Source organism: Schistocerca cancellata, chromosome 2 (genome assembly GCF_023864275.1).
Source record: "Schistocerca cancellata isolate TAMUIC-IGC-003103 chromosome 2, iqSchCanc2.1, whole genome shotgun sequence".
Taxonomy (NCBI): Eukaryota; Metazoa; Arthropoda; class Insecta; order Orthoptera; family Acrididae; genus Schistocerca; species Schistocerca cancellata.
In genome coordinates, this window is record NC_064627.1 from 708,909,562 (window position 1) to 708,925,236 (window position 15,675).

The following is a 15,675-nucleotide window of genomic DNA, read 5'->3' on the forward strand; positions in this document are numbered from 1 at the left end:
TGCCTCACGAGGATAAATGGTTTGCAGGGATGGTTATCTGGTCTGACGAGGCGAAATTCAAACTAAACGGCACTGTAAACCGCCACATCTGCGTGCACTGGTCTCTTGAAAAGCCTCACGTTCACTTGGACAACCGTGTTAATCTACCGGGTTTTAGTGTGTGGTGTGGTCTGTCATCGAGCTGTTTGGTTGGCCTATTCTTCTTTGTAGGTACCGTAACTGGTGAGGTGCATCTTCATATGCTGCAAACATCGATTTTACATGCCATCCGAGAGGAGTTTGGGAATGAAAGATTTTACCTACAACAACATGGTGCTCCACCTCACTACGACAGAGATGGCAGGGCCTACTTGGACGAAAATTTACCTGAAAAATGGACAGGTCGAAGAGGAGATGCTGGGATCCCAGCACTATCTCCATACCTTATAGCTCTTCTACCTGTGGGGAAACCTTGAAAAATGAAGTTTATCAACAGAAGCCAGCTACATTGAACGAGCTACGAGAAACCATCGAGGCGTCCTGTACGGCTACCACACCGGCAACACTGACAGCCGTAGTTCGGTCAACAGTTTAGCGGCATCGACGTTGTTTGGCTGCTAATGGGGGCATTTTGAACACGTAACATAACCTTTCCCCCGTGAAAGAATTGTAGCTGTATGCCAGTTTGTTCCATTAATATTGACTATCAAAGAGTGTCTACATTCTTCTGGATCCCTCTGTATATGACGCATCTAAAAGTGTGCACTTACAATACATTAGAGTAAATGTCTAAAACAATAGAGAAAACTTTTATTTCTGATGCCTGTTTGTTCACTGAGTATGTATTGTGGTTGTTCTTTGAAGGTGCTTTAAATCTGAATTTCTTCTAGAGGTAATCTCTTTACCCTACACAGTACATATAAAGGTTCGTCAATGCTGTTGGTGTGATGATTGTAAAACTAACGTACGAATCGGGCTCCACACCAACTACAAAGTAGGGACAATCATCAGAAACACAGCCTACGAAAAACCATTTACACAATCAGGGGTTTATCAAATCAGATGTGGTGAATGTGAAAATCTCTGTGTGGTGCAAACAGGTAGATGTTTCTCAACCAGATTATGAAGGGACACAAATATAAGCGAAAATGGTATATTGTCATTTACTGCACATCAACGAAACTACAATCATAACACCAACAGCATCGAGGAGCCCTTAAAGGTACTACATAGGGCACATAAAGGCATATTAATGGACGCTCTAGAAGGAATTGAAATTTATAGCGCCTTCAAAGAACAACCACAATACATACTCAGTGAGCAAAGAAGACCTCAGAAACAAAAATTTTCTCGATTGTTTTAGATGTGTGATGTATACAGTCCACTCACAATGGCAGTACATAAATGAAATATTGACTAGGTCGCTGACTAGCTGTTCTTTGATGTGCATATTACATTGTTATCCCTGCCTAACGTAAATCTATATGTCAAATTTGTAAGTACGGTATGTAACAGTCAACAAACTACATAATTGGTTGTACTTACTGTTAATAAAAAAATGGTTCAAATGGCTCTGAGCACTATGGGAGTTAACATCTATGATCATCAGTCCCCTAGAACTTAGAACTACTCAAACCTAACTAACCTAAGGACATCACAAAACACCCAGTCATCACGACGTAGAGAAACTGTTAATACCACTATAAATTGTTCTCATTACGTTGTATTGTTTGTAGATGCTTGGAAATGGTTCAGTGCCGAAATTACAATAGTAAAATAAAGTTCTAACAGCTGAAAGGCCAAATGACGTCATTTTAAAGACAGAGAGACGCTTATCGAAGACGAGAGAGAGAGAGAGAGAGGCCAGGGCTCAGAAGTACATGTGAGGTTTAAGCTGAGTTAGTGACGTCACTGTGGATGTGTCACCGGATGGGAAAATCGTCACGGCTCTCTGTTACCAACATCATAGCCGCTTTTCTTAACGCCCCTGCTACGGAGGGCAGAACCGCGAAGCCCAGCGTTGAAATCACAGGGGCTTTTTATTGGTGGTGAAGGAAAATATTTCGGACTCACTGCTGCTCAGAATCGACACGAAAGACCTCAGGAGGTGTCGTAAAGAGCGTGAATGAAACTACCCCTCCCTTAGGGTGTTTAGTTTTACACATTTCGCACTCGAAAATGACAATTTGCAGTGAAATTGACAGCAGGATGATATTATAGACATTTGACCTGCCGACAGGCCCCCGGCGAATCAAATCTTCTGTAAGGACATTGCGGGGCTGCAACCGCAATGTACATGTCACCCATTTAGAGCGTAGCGTGACAGCAGTTTTTTCTCTGTTATAAGGAGTGAAATCACTAGGGACCATTGAAAACTATTCGATGAAATTTGAACTGATCCGAACCAGTAAAGTGTGTTTATGCTTTAACATCCCTCATTTCCGGCACTCTCCTTAGGCGTCTGCGACATTGACACGCGTGAGCATCCGTTTCAACACCTGTCTGATTCCGGAAGCGGGGAGTAGGCGCTAGTGTAGAGGTATGCAGGTTTGTATTGTCGAACGGGAGGTCTTACTACAAGGAGAGGACATGATGTTGGGATCAAGGACTTGCTTCAGACTTTGTACACCTTTAGCAGGCCATTAAACCAACATCGTGTGCAAGTAGTAAAGCAATTTCGAGAAAATAGCAAGAGAAGTTTTACTCATCTACTATATCACTAATGTATCTGTGCAAAGCGAATAACCGTAAGAAGTCGTTGTGGTCAAGTTGACGCCGGCACCGTAGCTCAGCGTGTTCGGTCAGAGGGTTAGCTGCCCTCTGTAATAAAAAAAAAAACTGAGCGAATGCATCAACGACAAACTTGAACGAATGTCATGGGACGTCCGCCCTGAACAAATGCAACGAAGAGTATCGAACAAAATAAGATTAAAAAAACAAAAAAAGATTGCTAGCGATAGCGCGCTGTAAGAATGACGCGGACGAGACGACGGTTAGAGTCCTGTTAACAATTACTTTTTTATCTGTATGTTTTTCATCACTGGTCACATTATTTAATTTATGACATTTCAGATGTAATATAATGAAAAAAAACCATGCGCATTTTCATGAAGCTGTTGTGAATGTCATGTATTATTTGACTATTTACTATTTGTAATTAATCATCAGGTTTAAATTTATAATTAAGTTTTCAAGGACGAGGGACAGTCTTGGAAAGCCCAAGTCAAACCTCGACATATAATGGTGCGAATGACGTTATTCACGATCAGTAATATAGTAAGCCATGTGCTCGCGCCATGTCACGTTGGAGGATGGTATTTATCATGCAGACGTAGAAACAAGAATTGAAACTTCATACAAATAAACGTGTTTTTTTTTCATTACACTACCTCTCAAATGTCATATAAATTAAATAATGTGACCAGTGATGAAAAAAAATAAATTATTAATTACGTTTGAGCAGTAATCGAACCGTCACCTCACACACGTTCGTTTTACAAAGCTCTAACGCTAATCACTTGAGCGCCAGAAGCTCTAACGTCCGGCGTCTACGCACAGATACACAAACCACATAATAGACGCGTAAAACTTCTGTTGCAATTTTCTCGGAATTTCCAGAATAGTGCATCTTACGTTGCAGATTACATTGTTTTAGTGGTCCACTAAAGATGTACAAAGTTTGAAATAAGTCTGTGATCCCAAAATCGTGCCTTCCCCTTGTTTGCCAATTTATTCATGTATGTGCCAAGGTCGCAGACGCCGAAGGCGAACGCCGGAAAGGAGGGATGAAAAAGCATAAACAAACTATTGTGCTTCACATCACATTCAAATTTCGTTGAATGTTTCTGAACGGTTCCTACTGGCTCCACCCTGAATACCAGAACAAAAATTGCGGTCAGCTTGTAACGCTTATATCGATCAGAAGTAGCTTTATATTATGTAACTGTGTATCTGCAATTATGGAGTGCGTATTATTAGTTATTTAAAGTCCTTAATTTGCGACAGCAAATTTAGAGTTTTGTAATGTATGTATGAAAAAGATAAATTATTATAAGTATGTTCATGAAAAGAAAATGTTTGTTGAAAGCTGGTTCACGCTTAGGGCACTTGTAATATATAAAAGATGTAGGGAAGTCCCTCCGCAACGGAAGTGGAATGGCGCGATGTAAAAGGTGGTTTTGGCGGCTTCATGGTATGAACGGTACGCAGTATGTGGCTGGCCACAGCACGGTACACTTCAACGGTGCTAAAAGAGGCAATTGGAAACTGCTTTACAATGGATTTGCCTCTTTACAATGGATTTACCTCGGATGTGGATCTGGCTATTATCTGGTCTCGGCAAAAACGAATGGCCCTAATACGGAGAAAATCCGACGCCAAGAAGAGAGTTTATAGAGCATTTGAACAATAATAGCCGTGAGTAGAGTTACCCGCGGTGTCACTTGCCAGCAATCTTCGCCACTGCTTCACTAACTTCATACATTCAGTAATGTATATGAAATGGACCAGTTAATTTGTGTGTGATTTGAATAATAACCACAAAAACAAATTTGTGTCTATATATTATTATACTGATCACGGACCTATGCAGGGTCCTCACCTAAGTGTTATTAAAACAGAGTATCCTGATTTAAATGAACAATTATTGCGTTCAAGTGTTTTCAAGTGACTTTTTGCCTAATGTAAAAGGAGTAGTAAGAGTTAAATTTAAAACGACAAAAGTGAAGTTACACAGGATTTTTTTAAAGTATCCTTAGTTTATTACAAAGTATAATTTTGTGGAATGCACTGCAAGATTGTGTAAATATTATTGTCTAAAATACCTGCTTCACAGGTGATAAAAAGGAAAATAAGTTAAGCTCATTTACAAAAATAGTGTGGTTCTGATCTATATCATGAATGGTTCCTTCTTTGAAGTTAATTAAGCCCAGTGTTTTGTTTTATTGTCTTACAAATGAAATTATGAACTACTCCAAGTGAAGTGAATGATTATGTTTTTGAATTAGTCTTTTTTACTATAATAATCCCCCCCCCCCCCAAGAACCATGGACCTTGTTGGTGGGAAGGCTTGCGTGCCTCAGCGATGCAGATAGCCGTACCGTAGGTGCAACCACAACGGAGGGGTATCTGTGAAGAGGCCAGACAAACGTGTGGTTCCTGTAGAGGGGCAGCAGCCTGTTCAGTAGTTGCAGGGGCAACAGTCTGGATGATTGACTGATCTGGCCTTGTAACATTAACCAAAACGGCCTTGCCGTGCTGGTACTGCGAACGGCTGCAAGCAAGGGGAAACAACAGCCGTAATTTTTCCCGAGGGCATGCAGCTTTGCTGTATGGTTAAATGATGATGTTGTCCTCTTGGGTAAAATATTCCACAGGTAAAATAGCCCCCATTCGGAACTCCGGGAGGGGACTACTCAGGAGGACGTCGTTATCAAGAGAAAGAAAACTGGCGTTCTACGGATCGGAGCGTGGAATGTCAGGTCTCTTAACCGGGCAAGTAGGTTAGAAAATTTTAAAAGGGAAATGGATAGGTTAAAGTTAGATATAGTGGGAATTAGTGAAGTTTGGTGGCAGGAGGAACAAGACTTTTCGTCAGGTGACTACAGGATTATAAATACAAAATCAAATAGGGGTAATGCAGGAGTCGGTTTAATAATGAATAAAAAAAATAAGAGTGCGGGTAAGCTACTACAAACAGCATAGTGAACGCATTATTGTGGCCAAGATAGACACGAAGCCCACGCCTACTACAGTAGTACAAGTTTATATGCCAACTAGCTCTGCAGATGACGAAGAAATTGAAGAAATGTATGATGAAATCAAAGAAATTATTCAGATAGTGAAGGGAGACGAAAATTTAATAGTCATGGGTGACTGGAATTCGGTAGTAGAAAAAGGGAGAGAAGGAAACGTAGTAGAGCACGACTTAATCATAGCTAACACTTTGTTCAAGAATCATAAAAGAAGGTTGTATACATGGAAGAAGCCTGGAGATACTGAAAAGTTTCAGATAGATTATATAATGGCAAGACAGAGATTTAGGAACCAGGTTTTAAATTGTAAGACATTTCCAGGGGCAGATGTGGACTCTGACCACAATCTAATGGTTATGAACTGTAGATTAAAACTGAAGAAACTGCAAAAAGGTGGGAACTTAAGGAGATGGGACCTGGTTAAACTGACTAACCCAGAGGTTGTACAGAGTTTCAGGGAGAGCGTAAGGGAACAAGTGACAGGAATGGGGGAAAGAAATACAGTAGAAGATGAATGGGTAGCTTTGAGAGATGTAGTGAAGGCGGCGGAGGATCTAGTAGGTAAAAAGACGAGGAGGGCTAGTAGAAATCCTTGGGTAACAGAAGAAATATTGAATTTAATTGATGAAAGGAGAAAATATGAAAATGCAGTATATGAAGCAGGCAGAAAGGAATACAAGCGTCTCAAAAACGAGATCGACAGGAAGTACAAAATGGCTAAGCAGGGATGGCTAGAGGACAAATGTAAGGATGTAGAGGCTTGTCTCATTAGGGGTAAGATAGATACTGCTTACAGGAAAATTAGAGACCTTTGGAGATAAGAGAACCACTTGTATGAACATCAAGAGCTCAGATGGAAACCCAGTTCTAAGCAAAGAAGGGAAAGCAGAAAGGTGGAAGGAGTATATAGAGGGTCTATACAAGGGCAATGTACTTGAGGACAATATTATGGAAATGGAAGAGGATGTAGATGAAGATGAAATGGGAGATACGTTACTGTGTGAAGAGTTTGACCGAGCACTGAACGACCTGAGTCGAAACAAGGCCCCGGGAGTAGACAACATTCCATTATAACTGCTGACGGCCTTGGGAGCGCCAGTCCTGACAAAACTCTACCATCTGGTGAGCAAGACGTATGAGACAGGCGAAATACCCCCAGACTTCAAGAAGAATATAATAATTCCAATCTCAAAGAACGCAGGTGCTGACAGTTGTGAAAATTACCTAACAATCAGTTTAATAAGTCACGGATGCAAAATACTAACGCAAATTCTTTACAGACGAATGGAAAAACTATTAGAAGCCGAACTCGGGGAAGATCAGTTTGGTTTCTGTAGAAATGTTGGAACACGTGAGGCAATACTGACCCTATGACTTATCTTAGAAGCTAGAGTAAGGAAAGGCAAACCTACGTTTCTAGCATTTGTAGACTTAGAGAAAGCTTTTGACAATGTTGACTGGAATACTCTCTTTCAAATTCTGAAGGTGGCAAGGGTAAAATACAGGGAGTGAAAGGCTATTTACAATTTGTACAGAAACCAGATGGCAGTTATAAGAGTCGAGGGGCATGAAAGGGAAGCAGTGGTTGGGAAAGGAGTGAGACAGGGTTGTACCCTATCCCCAATGTTATTCAATCTGTATACTGAGCAAGCAGTGAAGGAAACAAAAGCAAAATTCGGAGTAGGTATTAAAATCCTTGGAGAAGAAATAAAAACATTGAGGTTCGCCGATGACATTGTAATTCTGTCAGATACAGCAAAGGACTTGGAAGAGCAGTTGAACGGCATGGAGAGTGTCATGAAGGGAGGGTATAAGATGAACGTCAACAAAAGCAAAACGAGGATAATGGAATGCAGTCGAATTAAGTCGGGTGATGCTGAGGGAAATAGATTAGGAAATGAGACACTTAAAGTAGTAAAGGAGTTTTGCTATTTGGGGAGCAAAATAACTGTTGTTGGTCGAAGTAGAGAGGATATCAAATGTAGACTGGCAATGGCAAGGAAAGCGTTTCTGAAGAAGAGAAATTTGTTAACATCGAGTATAGATTTAAGTGTCAAGAAGTCATTTCTGAAAGTATTTGTATGGAGCGTAGCCATGTATAGAAGTGAAACATGGACGATAACTAGTTTGGACAAGAAGAGACTAGAAGCTTTCGAAATGTGGTGCTACAGAAGAATGCTGAAGCTTAGATGGGTAGACCATATAACTAATGAGGTATTGAATAGGATTGGGGACAAGATAAGTTTGTGGCACAACTTGACTAGAAGATGGGATCGGTTGGTAGGACATGTTCTGAGGCATCAAGGGATCACCAATTTAGTATTGGAGAGCAGCGTGGAGGGTAAAAATCGTAGAGGGAGACCAAGAGATGAATACACCAAGTAGATTCAGAAGGATGTAGGTTGCAGTAGGTACTGGGAGATGAAGAAGTTTGCACAGGAGAGTAGCATCGAGAGCTGCATTAAACCAGTCTCAGGACTGAAGACCACAACAACAACTATAATAATCAGATGTGACTAGAGAAACTACACTAGTTTGTGGGTCTCCACCATATTTTCGACTTATTAGGGAAAAATTGTGCTATTACTGTTGCTAATAAAAACTGATGTATGTAGAGGAGTTTAAAAAGTGTATTTATAATATTATTCATCTTTATTGATTTTTTTGTATGTCAGTTAAGATAAAAGCCCCTCATGTTCACCGAGCGAGGTGGCGCAGTGGTTAGACACTGGACTCGCATTCGGGAAGACGACGGTTCAATCCCGCGTCCGGCCATCCTGATTTAGGTTTTCCGTGATTTCCCTAAATCGCTCCAGGCAAATGCCGGGATGGTTAATTTCAAAGGGCACGGCCGTCTTCCTTCCCCGTCCTTCCCTAATCCGATGAGACCGATGACCTCGCTGTCTGGTCTCCTTCCCCGAAACAACCAACCAACCAACCCTCATGTTCCAATTTAGTTCTGCACTTCATGTGTAACATTTCAGTTTTTGATTAAGTAATGCTCTTGAGTGTAGCAATCTTTGGTATGAGCTTGGTGTAAAATTACTTCATATAATTTACTGATGTGAGCGTTATTGGTAACCGCTGCTACACACAGTTCAGAGTGCATTATCCGTTTGTATAATGTTCGCTATTCAAAGGGAAATCTCAACGAAAGTAATTTCGATAACCAATATTCAATTTTCTTAAACGTATATTTCCAAATTAATGCGCCTAATTGGGTTGGCGACCGTTCATTTTTTTTCATTCACTTATGATTTTATCTCTTCCATTAACTCCTAAGGTTAGTCAGTTTGGTTTTTTTCTGTTAATTTCACCAAATTCAAAATTAGTCCGATACCTTCGTCCATTAGACACTCGCGCGGTCAATCCTAAAAATCCTCCCAGAAGGTAACATTAGCTTGTTTCATGGCAAGTTAGTCGTGTAAAACTTCACTTGCGATTTTCTCGGAATTTCCAGAATAGTGCAACTTACTACTAAACGGATGACATCACATCCAATGGGCTTGAAATCCGTGAGCAGGATTTAATCGCATGGAGTGTGCCAGTAGTGACAAAGGTTTTCAAGAATGTCCTCCTGTAGCTCATTGAACTGAGAACTGTTGTCTTCAACCACGAAATATTGGGAATCAACACACCAAGGGAAAGGGTGGTTTTATTGACGCCCTTCATGCCATCTCCTGAGGCATATTCGTGTCGACTTTGAGGAGCGATGTGTGTGAAATGTTTTCCAAGGGCACCCAAAAAAAAACCGCCTAATTTCAGCGGTCGGCGTCACGGCACTGACTTCCATGGCAGAGGCGTCAAACATGGGTTGAAATGTGAATAATGGGGGATTTGACAACCTTCCCATTGTGTGACACATTCACGGTTGCGTTAATCAGAATTGTGATGAAATTTGGTGCCAATATGACATCGTTAACCCATCTTACACCTCACACGAACTTCTGAGCTCCGGCCTTTTTCGTCTGTGTCGACTACAGGTGGGCAAAACTGTTCTTTTCAGAGATCGGATCAGAACTGTTCACTCCCTGAAATGAATTAGCTCTTTTTCATGACTCACCACTCATTTACAATAGAAAATAAATGGAAGGCACATTGCCCTTTAAACTTGGTTTATTCCAGTACTATACCTGTATTTTGATCTTATTTGATCCTATTTTGAAGTAACACAGATAATGAGTAAGAATTTTGTATTGTTTATTGAAATTTCCACGATATGACAAAGTTTTTGATTATTGATTTATTTTGCACTATCGTGGTTTTTTTGGTGATCGGAAAATGTTGTACCTTGAGATTTACATTAACAATATATTTGGCTATAATGTATTAAAATTTCATTAACCTCATACAAATACTGTACATCGCAAGCCATATATTTTTAAAGTTAACGTTTCCTTCCGAAGACGCCTAAAATCGCAAAATCCGTACCAGAATAAGAAAAAAATATATAAATTTAACTGTAAAACGAAAGTGCTGCATATAGCCTTACACAGAATAAAACAAGGAAAATATTGGTGTATCACATTTTGCGATACGTTTATCGGTTCGCTCGTAATTAAAGTGTAAATTCGAGTGTCCATAATAAAAATCCTATAGTAAGAGGAGTCATCAGGAACCTAACCTGATCAGTTTAAACAAATAAAAATAAAATAAAAACAAATGATGTATACATAACATAATAATGTAATATACATAGCGGTATTACTACGAAGAACAATATCCAGTAGAGACGAACTCCGATGCAGAAGCACTGAGTCGAGCAGGTCGAGCCGCGAGCTGTATTACTGCGTGAGCTAAGACCACAGAGACCAGAGTGACAGCTGAGTTGCTTTGCTCAACGCTCTGGCTAGAGTCGAGAATGGTGGGGTGAGCGTTGAGCGGGCGAGTTCCGAGGGTGGGGGGAGCGGTGAACGGCCACCACTCACCTGCTCCGAGACAAATCGTCTGTTCCCTTGCGAGCAGGTTGTTGCAAGTAGTTCCTATGTTATCCACTAGGTGGCTCTCTGTCCTGTTGCTCGCATCAACTGCCCAGAGGGCAGGACGTGCGGCTGAAACGATCGCCGACAGAGTGTGATGCGAAGTTAAGCTGCGCCAGACACTGCACGCGGCAGACGACGCACAGAGACGGCATGGCATATGTGAAACACAAAATCCAATGGGGCACTGCACAATGCAGGCAGCCAAGGTAGAAGCAGGGCAGAGGCCGGCGCTGGCTGTGTTGTGTGGCGTGCACTGTGCTGTGACCAGCAGAGGCGCTGCTGATATGCTCCGTCTCTCTCTCTCTCTCTCTCTCTCTCTGCCGTGGGAAACGTTTGGAGCTACCATTCTTTTTTTCTGAATCACTGATTGTTCACTCCTTTGAAAGATTGAACTCTATGAATTAGTTCAAGAGCGGATCCCCCATCTCTGGTGTCGACACCTTGCTGTCTGAAGGGTCGCCGCGTCCGAGTGTGACGTCACAGGGCGCCAGCAGTAGGATCCTGTAGGAACCATCCAGCCAAATCCCGAACTTCTGCGTCGCAATGGTAGATAAGGGCGGGATTTCAAAAAATGAGACTTTTTGTTGCGTAGTGCAGATGTATATGTTTCTTCCTCACAAACAGTGGTTGGAGGAAACTGCGGTTTGGTGAAGGAAGGGGAGGTGGGGAGCGGCACACTGTTCAGATACATACGATCGATTCATCGTTTAACATAAGCTCCAGTGAGAGCTGTGGTCTAAGTAATGCGGCGCAGACACAAGCGGCCCATGAGCAGCGGCTCACTCACCCAGGACTCCGCGCCGGTACTCCACGGTGACGACGACTAGGCCCTTGTCCACGAGCCGACCCAGCCGGGGCCTGCGCGCGGCGGGGTCGCGGAACACGAAGCTGCCGTCACCCAGCCACACCATGACCGGCGCGTCGCCCTCCAGCTGCGAACCAAGGAAAGGCAGTAAATGTCTCACTGCCAGTGAGACCCCTAGAGATGGGCAAGAATCGCTATTGTGACTGTACGCATCGACCTTGGCGCTATCGAAGAAGCAGTCTTGCCATCCGGCTGAAGTGATTTAGCGAGAAACACGGAAAATGTAATCGAGGGTGGTAAATCAGAATGATGGTTTTCACGACCTGATGACATTTCTGCTGGTAAACTTTTCGGGGTCTAAGGTCGTCCTTCACGAAACACTTCCGTTCCTTTTTCAAGTTTCGTCCAACACTACGCTGGACATCTTTAGAGGAGTTGCTCCTCCGTTGAATCTTGCCGACTGACGAGTCAGACGTCGGAGAGCGACATATACAGCATGTCCCATTTATCTTGACCACCCTAAATTACTGTTTGTCCAGATGCAAATTGCAAAGTGTTTCAAGCAAATGTTCTTTAGCCGTTAGGGGGACATCAATCAGCATGATTGCCTTCATTGTAGCTTTGATTTTTACAAAGATATGAACAGCAGTATGATTTTTTTAAATGGCACCGTGTATTTTTTATTCGGTAATTCATTTCCTCTCCTAAAGACATATTCAAAAATGTATCACGTGTACCATTCACTGAAACACAACGTTTTAATCACATAACACAACAGTGATGCTGACGCTCCCAGCGCTTAGTGCAGGTACTCGGGGTAATGGAACACATCCTCGTGCTAACGCTGATAGAGGTCAAATGCAGTCATAAGTAAACATAAGTAGCCAACCATTGTCAGTTGAAGAGTTGTATGAATAGAATGTACAGCAACGAAGAGAAGGTAGAAATGCTACTCATCTATGGGGAATGTAAGTTAGCAGAACAGTAATTGAAATACTGTTTTCTTATGTACGGGTACATATAGTACAGTAGTTTAGTCCTTTTAAATGCTGTTGTGTGTAGTAGCCATACAGTAAAGGCTGTCCTTCCTACAAACTGCATCGAAATAACGTTTCTTTTATTGTTGTTGTTCTTGAAGGTAGGCGAAATGCTACGCAGGCAGCGGAACTGTACAGAGAGCGATATCCTGACAAGAACCTACCTTCCCGACGGATGTTTTCTCGTCTTGTTGCGACGCTTCAGGGAACGGGAAGTTTCACCCCACGACAACGCAATCGTCGTAGCACTCGCACAGACGAAGCTGCCGAAGTTACTGTTCTCGCTTCCGTTGCTATGAATCCACAAGTGAGCACACGACAGCTTCAACACGAGAGTGGCATTGCTAAAACGTGTGTGCATCTTATTCTTACACGTCACCGGTTCCATCCTTAGCATGTACACCTACATCAAGAATTGCATGGGAATGATTTCCAGAATCGTGTACAGTTCTGTCAGTGGGCATAGCAGCAGATCCTCGCCAACCTGAACTTCTTCTCCAATGTTTTATTTACCGATGAATGTTCCTTCTGAAACAAAGGACAGGTAAATACAAGGAACATGCATCATTGGTCCAGCGACAACCCACGATGGTTCAGACAGGTGGAACATCAGCGTCAATGGAGAGTTAAAGTATGATGTGGGATGCTTGGTACTACAATTGTTGGCTGTTATTTCATCAAAGGTAGTCTAAACGGAACAGCGTATGGCAACTTCCTCAGACGAATTCTTCCTCCTATTCTGGATGAAGTGCCGCTAAGAACCAGAATGCTTATTTACACGATGGATGTCCAGCATATAACGCCTTGCGTGCACGTCGTGTTCTGAACCGAAGGTATCCTGCCAGATGAATTGGTCGAGGACGAACAGTTACTTGGCCTGCTAGGACTCCTGATTCAAATCCTCTGGACTTTTTCTTTGGGGATGCATGAAAGACGTTGTCTATCGCGATATTTCAACAACTCCAGAGGGCATGCAGGAACGTATTGTGCTTGCTTGTAATTCTCATCAGCAGGCAACGCTGGAAGCAGTAAACAATTTTTTCATTCAACGAGAGCACCAGTTTATTGGTATCTAGGGTCACCACTTTGGGCACCTTTGAGTGTCCTCCTCCTGGACAATGGTACAGGGGAGTCGGTCAATTTTGTGTTATGTTTTTACTTGGTTTGCATATGTTTTCTGACAACTCCAGTAAGTGGACGAGTTTGTGATCCTGGGCTCAATGTCAAAGTTGTGTTATGTAATTAATAACTTGTGTTTCAGTGAATGGTACACTATGATGCATTTTTGGATAGGTCTTTAGGAGACGAAATGAATTACCGAATAAAAAATACAGAGTGTCATTTAAAAAAGTCATACCGCTGTTTATATCTTCGTAAAAAAACAAAGCTACAACGAAGGAAATCTTGATGATTGATGTCCTCCTGGCGGCTAAAGAACATTTGCTTGAAACATTTTGTAATTTGCATCTGGACAAACAGTTATTTAGGGTGGTCAAGATAAGTGGGACACCCTGTATACTGTAGAAAAGTGGGTGAGGCCAGAATTACACCTGATAAGCAGAGATGATTCTTGTCAAAGGTAAAACATAACAATCAACTGTCGTCTCGTCAAAGATTAAAAACTGTAACGATTCTGAAGAGCCACTGCCCATATGTCGCTAAGTTTCATGATCTCTTCTTTCCTATTAAAATTGTCCCTGATTTTATATATTTGAATGGCTGCTGCACATAGGGACAGAGTTTCGTGGACCACGAACGTATACTCCGAAACGTTTACCAGCAGTACGGGCGGTATGATTTCGAGTCGCATCACGATCCTGCAGAATACGATCCATTGTCTTACAACTTTGGAATCTTACTGAGTAATTAAAAACGAAGCAGGTGCTTTGCGAATGTTCCACTTGATTAGTTCGTTTTAGAATGAGGCACCTAGGTAGCGCCTACCACAGCCTTTGCTATCGGCTGGTTCTTGTCTAGCTAGTTTGATGGGTAATATTTTGTCACAAGTGCGATAGGAGGCCCAGAACAAGGTACGATGCAAAAGGAACGTATGGTTTTACTTCTCGCTGACAACGCTTTTATGAAAGTACGAGGGATGGTCACCAAGTATTAATTACAACCTTTAAGAAATCCGGATGCTATTCTCCCTTCTCTGCGTGTTCACCCTTCAATGCGACGTATTTTTCCGTATGATGGATGTCTTCATAAAGACGTTGACTGTATAAAGCATTTTGCTGTTCATCAAAGGTTTCACCTGGAAAATCACCTCGTCGTTACTGTTACGTCGTTGTTCCTTCATCCGACGACAGAGGAAGGAGCCACTGGGTGCCATGTTAGGAGACTAGGGAGGGCTGAGTGAGTCAGAATTTGATAACCCACAGAAGCAGCCTATGTCGTACTGTGTCCTGTGCTTACTGAGCTGCAGCGTTGTCGTATAGCAAAAACACCAATGCAAACAGTTTCTTGTGATGCTTCGTCTCCATAGACTGCCGTAAGCTTTTTAGTAGGTTTCGGAAGAAAACTTCTCGGACGGTCTGCCGTTACGAGCATACTCTATTAGGGACACACAACGGCAGTCCCAAAATACACTGAAGGAAAAAAAATCGCAACAACAAAAAATAATTAAATTCGGGAATAAATTTGTCTAGGTAATAAAAGTGATTAATATTGCAAGATCACAAGTTAGTGTAACTGCGAGATAAGTCATTGCAAATGTGAAATGCTGGTACGTTAACAAACGGCGTAACAAAAAATGGCTCTGAGCACTATGGGACTTAACTTCTGACGTCATCAGTCCCCTAGAACTTAGAACTACTTAAACGAAACTAGCCTAAGGACATCACACACATCCATGCCCGAGGCATGATTCGAACCTGGGACCGTTGCGGTCGCGCGGTTCCAGACTGTAGCGCCTAGAACCGCTCGGTCACCTCGGCCGCCAACGGCGTAACCACTAGAATGTTGAATTCAAGTATGCAAACGTGCATGAATTGTACTGTACAGGTGCCGGATATCACTGTGTAGGATGGAGTCCCATGCCTGTGGCTCTTGCTCGATCAATACAGGTACGCTTAATGCTCTTTGTTGATGACGCTGTAGTTGTCGTTCTATGATGTCCC

The 15,675-nt window shown here is 42.2% G+C and overlaps 1 protein-coding gene across 1 annotated transcript in view; it reads right to left on the reverse strand.

The window, feature by feature from the left end:
* Positions 1-15,675, reverse strand: part of LOC126158025 (esterase E4-like) — a 209,560-nt gene that overhangs the window by 106,150 nt on the left and 87,735 nt on the right. Inside the window, exon 6 of the mRNA XM_049916414.1 lies at positions 11,502-11,646. Coding sequence (XP_049772371.1) covers positions 11,502-11,646 — 145 coding nt within the window. The remainder of the gene's footprint in view (positions 1-11,501; positions 11,647-15,675) is intronic.